The sequence below is a fragment of the Myxine glutinosa genome, chromosome 8 (assembly GCF_964187855.1).
Source record: "Myxine glutinosa chromosome 8, kmMyxGlut1.1, whole genome shotgun sequence".
NCBI classification, from domain to species: domain Eukaryota; kingdom Metazoa; phylum Chordata; class Myxini; order Myxiniformes; family Myxinidae; genus Myxine; species Myxine glutinosa.
In genome coordinates, this window is record NC_136268.1 from 109,010,969 (window position 1) to 109,023,840 (window position 12,872).

At 45.2% G+C, this 12,872-nt stretch overlaps 1 protein-coding gene and 1 long non-coding RNA gene across 5 annotated transcripts in view; one reads left to right on the forward strand and one right to left on the reverse strand.

Moving 5' to 3' along the window:
- On the forward strand, window positions 1-7,253 carry LOC137432831 (uncharacterized). The gene is made up of 3 exons (XR_010985577.2): window positions 1-205; window positions 5,812-5,895; window positions 6,029-7,253. It is a non-coding gene; the product is annotated as an uncharacterized LOC137432831 (long non-coding RNA).
- DDX59 (DEAD-box helicase 59) overlaps window positions 6,941-12,872 on the reverse strand; it is a 25,190-nt gene continuing 19,258 nt past the window's right edge. For all 4 annotated transcript variants that reach the window (XM_078783660.1, XM_068125073.2, XM_078783659.1 and 1 more), the window contains 2 exons: window positions 10,725-10,853; window positions 6,941-10,331 (listed from right to left, as the gene is read on the reverse strand). In XM_078783660.1, coding sequence (XP_078639786.1) covers window positions 10,050-10,331; window positions 10,725-10,853 — 411 coding nt within the window. In that variant the 3' untranslated portion in view covers window positions 6,941-10,049. The remainder of the gene's footprint in view (window positions 10,332-10,724; window positions 10,854-12,872) is intronic.

The following is a 12,872-nucleotide window of genomic DNA, read 5'->3' on the forward strand; positions in this document are numbered from 1 at the left end:
GATTGCTATTTTAAAGAAGAAGAAGATTGACGAAGAAGAAGAAGAATCCGTAGGAGAAGAAGAGGCCTGCTGAAGAAGAAGAAGCTGCCACTGCGAGCATTGATAGTTTGCGTACGTTTACCTGGAGTATCAATAATTCAATATCATCGAACCGATCGATCAGAATTGTGTTCACTATTCACAATGGTGTGATTAATCATCAATGGTACGTATAATAGAACGTCCATGTGCGAGCGTACACGTTCGTACCTCGATCTGTCGTGGCGATGTATCAAAAGTAAAAGTACATTAAATTCGAACTTGATATATAACTATAAGTAAATACGATGTTCGATGTGCTGTAGATTTTGCGTTTGCGGGATCAGTTGTCATTGTATCGATTGTGGAGACAATTATAGACAAATAAACGGTTTGTGGTAAAGACAAGTTTATCTTATCGTGATATTAACTATAAATATAATACCTGTTGTTATAACGAGGAATAAAATCGTTAAATAATACGAATAGTTTCATTGCGCAAGCATTTAGGCGGTGTATAAGAATATGTAAAAGTAAAAGGTTACGGAAGAGGTCGTTGTGGGCCGGTGGGGCTGTGGAGAGTTTATTTGATTGTTTTAATTTAATTGGTAGGTGGTGTTGGCTGGTTCACCTGGTCATTCCAATGTTCCTTCGCCATTGCACATCCGAACCGTGCACATTATTGTGATAAATTAACCATAACCTCGTTTTGCTGAGTCATTGTGAGTGGAACGAATGTGGCATTTTTAAAAAGAAATCTCCATGGATACGGTAACTTATTTTTAGCTCACCTGAAGCAAATACTGTTCAGGTGAGGTGTCAGCATCGCGGTGTCCGTCGGTGAGTCAACCAGGCTGTTTGTAAACACTCGGATCTTCATCTCCGAAACGACACACACGATTTCAATGAAACTTGTGCACAACCAGTGATGCTAAAACTAATATTTCATCCTATTTTCACCAAACCTTTCAGGCCTTTTGAGAACCAAGGCCTCCTGGTGCCTCATAAATCCCATAAAAAATGCATATTAAATCGGTAAATTTAAAGGTCAAAGGTCATTATGATTCCCAGTATGCTACTTTTGACTTCTCAAAGTATTCACCCAATTTACATGTGGTTCCCTGGTTCTACCAGGTGAGCCCAGGGACATTTCTCTTATTTTTATTCGATTTAATATCAATCCCAAGGGCCATCCCTAAAGAACCCTGTAAATGACCCTCTAAACACCAAGAGCTACCTTGCTGGGTCTGTGGAGGATTTGGGGGCCCTCTGTTTCGGCCCTCAAATTATTCTTCACCCTGTAACACAACTCCTTATTGAGTGAAGGTCTTACCCCACACAAAACAAGTTCGTATAACTACAACAGGCCTTTAGGTTTATTCGGAACTTCTTATAAACGGTGCACATTCAGAATTTTAAGGTCAGGTCGGTCTCTTGACTGCCACTGGTAACATGTAACCTAGTGTCACCTGTCGCATGGTCGTGTAGTCAGCGACTAAACTGACTACCCTCATTGGTTTGTCAGTGGGGAGGGTGACTGTGACACCCTGCAGGACTAAGAACAATACATGTTAAAGGGCGGATGAGCTCCCTTCGTGAGCAATCAGCCATATAGTACGGAGATGGTGTCTCCTAAAAAAAACACCAATCCGGTTGGACCGGTTTTTTAGGTAGTAGGTTGTGGACAGCAACCGCCCAGGGTAGTACTACAGTTTGGACTTAGGAGCGTTAAAGTGCTGCCAGGAACCATCTTACACTCTCCGTGTCAGGATTACTGATCTTACTTTCTGTCTCACTCAAACTATAGCTACCGGGCTATCTTTAATCTTTGTTTCTTGCAAACAAACATCATAAACTTTTCATACTCATTTTCACTCAACTCTGCATTATCTCTTTTATTTCTCTTTCCTCACATTTATCAATGCAGATATTTTATTTAAGGCCTGGCCTCCATGAGGACGATATAATCGGTGACTGGAGCCTTCAACATCAACAACTAGAATGTCACTCGGTAGAGAGAATATACGCCTGGTGAACAGTTTACGTTTTGTATCTCAGAGTAGACCAGAAAATCACAATACAGAATCACATTTAATCAAAATCAATCACAGGAATCACCAAAGGTCCAGTCTTTCATACCCTGATCTACCCCTCGTTTTTGCCAATATCATTCAATGGTGAAGAATCACTTAAAATATTCTACTAGCCAGATCCGGATCCGGATTTTCACCAAAATCGAATCGATTCTTCCTTGTGAGACACACAACCGGTCCAACAAGTTTTGTCCAAATCCATCCGCAACTTTTTGAGATATCCTGCTATGTATCGTTTTGGCCCTATCTCCCAATGGTGAAGAATCACTTTAAAAATTATAGAATCTGGATCCGAATCCAGATTTCACCAAAATCGATTCATTTAGTCCTCGTCACACACACTAGCTACATCCCTGCCAAATTTCGTCCAAATCCGTCCACAACTTTTTGAGATATCTTGTTCACAAACGGACAGACAAACAAATGAAAAATCGGTCAGAGACCCAGGACTTGCCGGAATTTACTTTTTCATCGGCCATTTAGGACAAATATGGCGGCCGAACCACCTGACTGATGACGTCCTCATTACCATATTTTATTCCCCATGGAGATTTCTTTACAATGAGCCATGTCTCAATTCCTTCAATTCAGCACTTTCAGAGATATGGAGGTGCAAATTTTTTCGGTTTTTCCAAGATGGCGGCCGAACCACGTGACCGATGACGTCATCATTACCATATTTTATTCCCCATGGAGAGTTCTTTACAATGAGCCATGTCTCAATTTTTCTTTGTTCAGCACTTTCGGAGATAGAGGTGCAAAGTTTTTCGGTTTTTCCAAGATGGCGGCCGACCGATGACGTCATCAATTGGGCACAGTCTATTCCAGGGCAAGACAAATACGTGTGCAAAGTTTGGCGATTCTACGTGCAACGGTGTAGAGGTAGTGCTGCAAACAGACAGACAGACAAACAGACAGACAAACGAACAGATCAACATACTTGCCGGAATCTTTTCCAGCAAGTAACAAACAGACAGACAGACAGGGGTGAAAACATAACCTCCATCCACCTTTGGTGGCGGAGATAAAAACCACATACTTTTTACAATGTCATAAATAACATGTACAGACTAGAACAATGCGACTGTCACCAATATGCCTCCGCATAGTCCCACAACGGGTAGATGCCATCACTCTGCATATGTATGGGTAGGGGATCACGTTTGTGAAGTTTCGTGTTGATCGGATAAGGTTCGTTTTTCTATCCAAGATGGCTGCCAAACCACGTGACCTATGATATCATCATTTTCAAACTATGCAACAGTGCTGTTCGATGATATTTGTAAAATTTCGCATCGATAGGGTGAGCGGTTTCAGAGATATAATTATTTTATATTTTCCTTCAATCCAATATGGCTGCTAAACCATGTGACCTATGATGTCATAAATGTAATATTTCAATACAAATGGATCAAGAGGAAATCGGACATATGGTTGCTGAGAAAAACTAGGTTTAGCACGTACGGACGGATGGACGTACAACCCGAAAACAAAATGCCTCCGGTGACTTTGTCGGCGGAGGCATTAAAACACACTCATACTCGACACTTTATAAAAACAATCTTGCATTTCTTTTTCAAGAACGATAAGAGGAGAAAATGAAATAATAGTTTGGCAAACGTTGCATTAATTGTGCCCACGTCATTCTTTAGCTAGATACAGCCAATGTCAGCTGCGTTACTACCTGTCGAAACGTCCTCAAGACCAAGTGAAATGGTGACATCTCTGCTCCGTAATGTGTCCGACTCATGGCACTCATGGTGCCAACATTACGCCTTCTCTCTTTGAATACAGATGAAACGTGGAGCCAACATTACGCCTTCTCTCTTTGAATACCGATGAAACGTGGAGCCAACATTACGCCTTCTCTCTTTGAATACCGATGAAACATGGAGCCAACATTACGCCTTCTCTCTTTGAATACCGATGAAACGTGGAGCCAACATTACGCCTTCTCTCTTTGAATACCGATGAAACGTGGAGCCAACATTACGACTTCTCTTTGAATTCCGATGAAACGTGGAGCCAACATTACGCCTTCGCTTTTTGAATACCGATGAAACGTGGAGCCAACATTACGACTTCTCTCTTTGAATACCGATGAAACGTGGAGCCAACATTACGACTTCTCTCTTTGAATTCCGATGAAACGTGGAGCCAACATTACGCCTTCGCTCTTTGAATACCGATGAAACGTGGAGCCAACATTACGCCTTCTCTCTTTGAATACTGATGAAATGTGGAGCCAACATTACGTCTTCTCTCTTTGGATACCGATGAAACGTGGAGCGAACATTGTGCCTTCTCTGGATACCGATGAAACGTGGAGCCAACATTGTGCCTTCTCTGGATACCGATGAAACGTGGAGCCAACATTGTGCCTTCTCTGAATACCGATGAAATGTGGAGCCAACATTGTGCCTTCTCTATTTGAATACCGATGAAACGTGGAGCCAACATTATGCCTCTCTCTTTGAATACCGATGAAGCGTGGAGCCAACATTGTGCCTTCTCTTGATACCGATGAAACGTGGAGCCAACATTGTGCCGTCTCTCTTTGAATACAGATGAAACGTGGAGCCAACATTGTGCCGTCTCTCTTTGAATAGATGAAACGTGGAGCCAACATTACGTCTTCTCTCTTTGGATACCGATGAAACGTGGAGCCAACATTGTGCCTTCTCCGGATACCGATGAAACGTGGAGCCAACATTGTGCCTTCTCTGAATACCGATGAAATGTGGAGCCAACATTGTGCCTTCTCTATTTGAATACCGATGAAACGTGGAGCCAACATTGTGCCTTCTCTGGATACCGATGAAACGTGGAGCCAACATTGTGCCTTCTCTGAATACCGATGAAATGTGGAGCCAACATTGTGCCTTCTCTATTTGAATACCGATGAAACGTGGAGCCAACATTATGCCTCTCTCTTTGAATACCGATGAAGCGTGGAGCCAATATTGTGCCTTCTCTTGATACCGATGAAACGTGGAGCCAACATTGTGCCGTCTCTCTTTGAATACAGATGAAACGTGGAGCCAACATTGTGCCGTCTCTCTTTGAATACAGATGAAACGTGGAGCCAACATTACGTCTTCTCTCTTTGGATACCGATGAAACGTGGAGCGAACATTGTGCCTTCTCTGGATACCGATGAAACGTGGAGCCAACATTGTGCCTTCTCTGAATACCGATGAAATGTGGAGCCAACATTGTGCCTTCTCTATTTGAATACCGATGAAACGTGGAGCCAGCATTGTGCCCCCTCTCTCTGAATACAGATGAAACGTGGAGCCAACATTTTGCCCCCTCTCTTTGGATACCAATGAAATGGGCAGTTAACATTTCACCTTCTCTCTTTGAATATCGATGGAATAGGAAGCTAACATTCATTACACCTTTTATTTGGATATCAATTGAATAGGGAGCTAACATTACACCTTTTATTTGGTATTCAATAGAATGGAGAGCCCACATTACACCTTCTGTGATGGTTGAACACCATCTGAATCATGAAGCAAATAAACTTTAGACTGGAGTCCATTTACTGATGTCAAGTTCTACCTCGTCTTATTTTCCATTGAGAATATCCACATGATTTTTACACATGGAATTTAACCTGTACACACACCGAGATATTATGGTGGCTTGTGAATCCATGCAAACTGATAACCTGCTTGTGCTTTTCCCTGAACAGCCTGCAGTTATGTGGCTCGAAAGATCAGGGGTTTGTGCGGTAGAGAGACCACCACACCTGAAACCCGGTCTTGCCATGCTGCAGGTCAGTTGTAGAAAATGTTAGAGATTCGTCGTTTGTCCGGACAAAACAAATATAACTTGGAGTCAAGAAGCGTGTGTGTGTTCATGCATAATCGATGTACAATCTTTTCTTTTGACCTGAAACCCTGATTTAGTGCAAGAGAAGACCAACAACTGCAGGCCAGAAATGCCACAACAGCAGAAAAAACAGATTGTGGATGTCGGTTCACCTGCTCGGGAGTGTGGAAGCTGATGGTGCCATCCAAGGGTAGCGTGCCAATTTTAAGATGGACGGCTTTAAGATGTTGCTCTTGGTGACCTCGAGAGTTGCGTTACCTGCAACCACTTAGGATAAATACAAAACTAACCTTTATTCAAATGGCCTACCTACTACACAATTGGGATCCGATTGCACACCAGCCCAACCCCCAAGCAAGCCTCAAATTTGATCACACCTGTTCTTGAGTCGGTGTCGAGTCCATGACGGTGCATCGAGCCAAACCCCGTTTTCGGGAAGCTCTTGCTCTCGAATTATTTCGTTCTGACGATCGTACAAGGAGATCTCTGTCCAGGAACAACAATGATGTTTTCTCTTTCAACAATAGCCAGGGGTAATGCAGTGGGTCATTTGAATTGACTCTGCTCAATTTCCTTTCGATTTAGCCTCATACCGTCACAGAAATTTCAAAATGTTATCGTTTGAAAATGTTAATCACAAAGCAGATGTTCAGCACATCTGTCGTTAGCAAATGCATATTGGGCTGGGATTCAATTCTGTACTTGGCCCACTCATTACATCATTGCTGTGCCACATTCGAGCAAGTATCTGGAATTTAGCCAGGGTGCCGGCGATAACACCTACCCTGCATGAAAGAAATATGATTGGTAGCCAGTCATATCTGATCCAAGAAAACAGCCATGGATTAGGAATACGAGATCATGTAATGGAATCATAGACATCAAAAGCTAAACATTAAGGAACCCTCAATATCACCCCAACAATTTCCCTCTTTTAGAAACCTCGTCTTTTAAATCCAATATAATCTTTTACACCAACAACACATTGATAGTTGTTTCTGATATAACCTTTATACATTTATCGTGGTGGTTTCTGCAATGTGGATTATAGAAACATTGCATCACATGCAGGACTGAATGAAAAAAAGAAAACTGTACTTGCACTTTATGGGTAATTATCAATTTAATCAACTTATTTAGAACTCTTCAAATACATTTTTGCATATTTATACTAAAGGCAGCTCAATAACATGTACTTGTAAAATCATGGATGCACTTGGGGAATATATATGTAATAGTACTTTTGACCATGTATGATCCATCTTGTATACCCAACTTGGTATTAAAACGTGAGATGGAAAAGTTTTCACTCATTTTCCTTCGGATTCAAATAGCTTGGTGACCTCGTGGTTATAAAGATGGCTCAAATGCATTTCACAGCCAATCGCGGAACCACAAACGCAAGTGATGTCACGTGCGCGTCACAGCCAATCCTGAAAAAGACTGTGCTTCCAGATATATCGATGAAGTTGCATTTTCTGCTTCAAGGCATGTTTTTGATTGGACACAGTAATTGTAAGCGTTTGAAATCCGAGTTCTCTCACAAGACTGTAAATGGTGGATAATTAATTTGATGTTTGACTTCCTGCAACGAGTCTGTTTACACCGTGTCCGACTTCCTGCAACGAGTCTGTTTACTCCGTGTCCGACTTCCTGCAACGAGTCTGTTTGCTCCGTGTCCGACTTCCCGCAACGAGCCCGTTTACTCCGTGTCCGACTTCCCGCAACGAGCCCGTTTACTCCGTGTCCGACTTCCCGCAACGAGCCCGTTTACTCCGTGTCCGACTTCCCGCAACGAGCCCCTTTACTCCGTGTCCGACTTCCCGCAACGAGCCCGTTAACTCCGTGTCCGACTTCCCGCAACGAGCCCGTTTACTCCGTGTCCGACTTCCCGCAACGAGCCCGTTTACTCCGTGTCCGACTTCCCGCAACGAGCCCGTTTACTCCGTGTCCGTGCAACAAGTCTGTTTACTCCGTGTCCGACTTCCCGCAACGAGCCCATTTACTCTGTGTCTGACTTCCCGCAACGAGCCCGTTTACTCCGTGTCCGTGCAACGAGTCTGTTTACTCCGTGTCCGACTTCCCGCAACGAGTCTGTTTACTCCGTGTCCGACTTCCCGCAACGAGTCTGTTTACTCCGTGTCCGACTTCCCACAACGAGCCCGTTTACTCCGTGTCTGACTTCCCGCAACGAGCCCGTTTACTCCGTGTCCGTGCAACGAGTCTGTTTACTCCGTGTCCGACTTCCCGCAACGAGTCTGTTTACTCCGTGTCCGACTTCCCGCAACGAGTCTGTTTACTCCGTGTCCGACTTCCCGCAACGAGTCTGTTTACTCCGTGTCCGACTTCCCACAACGAGCCCGTTTACTCCGTGTCTGACTTCCCGCAACGAGCCCGTTTACTCCGTGTCCGTGCAACGAGTCTGTTTACTCCGTGTCCGACTTCCCGCAACGAGTCTGTTTACTCCGTGTCCGACTTCCCGCAACGAGTCTGTTTACTCCGTGTCCGACTTCCCGCAACGAGTCTGTTTACTCCGTGTCCGACTTCCCGCAACGAGTCTGTTTACTCCGTGTCCGACTTCCCGCAACGAGTCTGTTTACTCCGTGTCCGACTTCCCGCAACGAGTCTGTTTACTCCGTGTCCGACTTCCCGCAACGAGTCTGTTTACTCCGTGTCCGACTTCCCGCAACGAGTCTGTTTACTCCGTGTCCGACTTCCCGCAACGAGCCCGTTTACTCCGTGTCCGACTTCCCGCAACGAGTCTGTTTACTCCGTGTCCGACTTCCCGCAACGAGTCTGTTTACTCCGTGTCCGACTTCCCGCAATGAGTCTGTTTACTCCGTGTCCGACTTCCCGCAACGAGCCCGTTTACTCCGTGTCCGACTTCCCGCAACGAGCCCGTTTACTCCGTGTCCGACTTCCCACAACGAGCCCGTTTACTCCGTGTCCGTGCAACGAGTCTGTTTACTCCGTGTCCGACTTCCCGCAACGAGCCCGTTTACTCCGTGTCTGACTTCCCGCAACGAGCCCGTTTACTCCGTGTCTGTGCAACGAGTCTGTTTACTCCGTGTCCGACTTCCCGCAACGAGTCTGTTTACTCCGTGTCCGACTTCCCGCAACGAGTCTGTTTACTCCGTGTCCGACTTCCCGCAACGAGTCTTTACTCCGTGTCCGACTTCCCACAACGAGCCCGTTTACTCCGTGTCTGACTTCCCGCAACGAGCCCGTTTACTCCGTGTCTGACTTCCCGCAACGAGCCCGTTTACTCCGTGTCTGACTTCCCGCAACGAGCCCGTTTACTCCGTGTCTGACTTCCCGCAACGAGCCCGTTTACTCCGTGTCTGACTTCCCGCAACGAGCCCGTTTACTCCGTGTCTGTGCAACGAGTCTGTTTACTCCGTGTCCGACTTCCCGCAACGAGTCTGTTTACTCCGTGTCCGACTTCCCGCAACGAGTCTGTTTACTCCGTGTCCGACTTCCCGCAACGAGTCTTTACTCCGTGTCCGACTTCCCACAACGAGCCCGTTTACTCCGTGTCTGACTTCCCGCAACGAGCCCGTTTACTCCGTGTCCGTGCAACGAGTCTGTTTACTCCGTGTCCGACTTCCCGCAACGAGTCTGTTTACTCCGTGTCCGACTTCCCGCAACGAGTCTGTTTACTCCGTGTCCGACTTCCCGCAACGAGTCTGTTTACTCCGTGTCCGACTTCCCGCAACGAGTCTGTTTACTCCGTGTCCGACTTCCCGCAATGAGCCCGTTTACTCCGTGTCCGACTTCCCGCAACGAGTCTGTTTACTCCGTGTCCGACTTCCCGCAACGAGCCCGTTTACTCCGTGTCCGACTTCCCGCAACGAGTCTGTTTACTCCGTGTCCGACTTCCCGCAACGAGTCTGTTTACTCCGTGTCTGACTTCCCGCAACGAGTCTGTTTACTCCGTGTCCGACTTCCCGCAATGAGCCCGTTTACTCCGTGTCCGACTTCCTGCAACGAGTCTGTTTACTCCGTGTCCGACTTCCCGCAACGAGCCCGTTTACTCCGTGTCCGACTTCCCACAACGAGCCCGTTTACTCCGTGTCCGACTTCCCACAACGAGCCCGTTTACTCCGTGGTCCTCCAACCCGCCTTGCATAACCTTCTCTGGCCGCATCCTGCAGAAACTCGCGCAGGTTCCCCGGCGTTACCAGCCGCTGGCTCTCTTTCCACTGCCGAGTGCCGGCGCCGCCGTTGTTCCAGCAGATGTGGTGAGTTCAGCAGTTGTGCTGGCAGTTGGTTCGATATACCAGCCAACCGCTCCGTGAGCTCCAAAAAGAGGCGGCGGTCACGGTTGTTCATGAAAGTCAGCGCCGTTCCATGGCTTCCGAGCCGGCCCACACGTCCGACCTGCAATCATCATGTGCAGAGAATACGGTAAGTGGACATTAAGGAGATAAAACTAATAAAAAGACAAAATCAGGCAAAATGCTACACTTTCTTTGAAAGGACTGTGGTGACACATTTGCCTCGATCTTTGCATCCATTAGATTATAATTATTCAACCATTCCTGCAAAAAAAGACCACTTAAAACAAACACCCGGGTTGCTCTCATCCTCGGTTTCACCTCCAATCGCACTATTCCCTCCTGACCACAATGTGGCAAGTTGTCTCACTGCCCCCAACTGTCAGTGCATTGCCTTCTCAACTTTGTCACCGCAATCTTAAATGAGCAAAAATAAAAAGTGTTAAATTTATTTTAAAAGAAGGTGGAGTCATGGTGAGGGGTTCTTCAGCCGTGCCTGGTGGATGTACTGATCCATGGAGCTTGGTAAATCGAAGTTCACAACAAGGCGAACTTTCACGAGGTCCAGGCCGCGGCCCAGCAGCCCAGTGCTCACGACCACGTCATAATCACCCTCGGTGATGCCCTGTCAGCGATTTGAGAGACAAGACGGAGAGTGGAAAGCGTTTAAATGTCAGTATCATGAAGTTCCACATTAACAAAATCATCAAACAACCAATCTTGGAAATGTTAACGTTATACATCGTCGAATTGCAACGTGGGACTCGGTCTGAGCCTGACATCAAGTACATTGAATGATATTAGAAGTAAGCAGTTTCATCACAAAATTAGAGAGTTCATAGAACACAATACCCCAGGCAGTGTTTTAAATATATACTACACTTCAATTTTAATAAAATAATTATTTTTAAAATAATTTTTAAAAATCTGGAAATTTATCGCTACTGAAGCAGTCTTATTTATACACCACCCTTATACACTGTAATAAGATGAGTCATGGTCTCGAATATGGAGGCTTTTTTGATCACCATAGAATGCAGCATTAATCGGCATTGTACATCACCTTATCGGCGGTCTCTTCTTCATCACGATACTGCGCCCTCTCATGCTATATTGATATATATCATGGTTCTTGGAAGTGTTATGAAGGCGATTTGTCGTAAAGGTGTATAAATAGTGTTCAAGTACAGTATATGATTCAATTTAAATAAATGTTTAAAGGTGTACATACATTCATTAATTTTGTGTTTAACTGCCCCTTTACCCAGTGTCTATTACATCACCCCAACATGTCACATTAGTTATTTGTTTCTATTGTTTGTATCCTTTACAATGTCCTTAAAAACAATAAGTTTCCTGTTTGGAATGATTTTAAATTTTGTTTGACTGCCAGACAGGCAGACAGAGTAAAAATATTATCTCACACCTCGCTACGCATGTGCAGTCGGGACAAATTCAAAACCAAACTACAACTGCAATCGGTAGAGCACATACCTCCGCCAAGGTGGTTTATGTTTATGTAAGTTTATGTTTTGTATCCCACTGATAGGCCGGATCTGGACCTGAACCAAAATCTAATCGTCTTGTCCTTGTCACACACCCAATCTGTCCACCAAGTTTCATCCAAATCCGTCCATAACTTTTTGAGATATCGTGCTACGTATCGGTTTTAGCCTGATCACTAAATGGTGAAGAAACACTAAAACATTAAATAATTCTCATAACCGATTCTCGTATACATTCATTAACCAGTGTGGCAGCTACATTCAAGTGTAAGGTGTGCACAGAGGGAGCTGCAGATGGAGGAAATGTTGAGTTGGATCTTGGAGACGGCGTGAAGCTGGAAGGTGTGAAAACATTTTGTTACCTCGGAGACATGCTGAATGGAGAAGGTGTATCAGACTCGGCAACGGTTGCTCGAGTGAGATGTGCATGCAAGAAGTTTCGGGAACTGAGTGGCGTGCGGACGAGTGGGGGAGTGTCTTTGAAGCTGAAGGGACATGTGTATGCTGCATGTGTGAGAAGTGTTATGATTTATGGGAGCGAGACATGGGAAATGAACGTAGAGCAGCAACGAAGGCTGGAAAGGCGAATGGTTCGGTGGATGTGCGGAGTATCGTTGAGAGAGAGGAAGACAAATGATGAATTGCGAAAGATGATGGGAATAGAGCCTGTAATTGATGCTGTGAAGAGGAACAGGTTGAGATGGTTTGGTCATGTGTTGAGGAAGGATGAAAGTGACTGGTTGAGAAGAATGATGGAAAAGAATGTAGAAGGAAGTAGAGGACGGGGAAGATCGAGAAAGACTTGGCTAAAGGTGGTGGAAGAAGAAATGCGGGCAAGGGGGTGAACAAGGGGAGATGCAGAAAATAGGGCAAAATGGAGAAGATTGTCATGGGGACCGCAAGGCTAACCCCCGCTCTAGCAGGGAAAATGGCCTTAAAATGTCTGTTGTTGTTTGTTGTTGTATCCGAATCCATATTCAGATCTTTACCAAAATCGAATCGATTCGTCCTTGTCACATACATTACCTCTCTGCCAAATTTCGTCCGAATCCGTTCACAACTTTTTGAGATATCTTGTTCACAGACAGACAGACAGACAGACAGGGGTGAAAACAACCTCCATCCACCTTAGGTGGCAG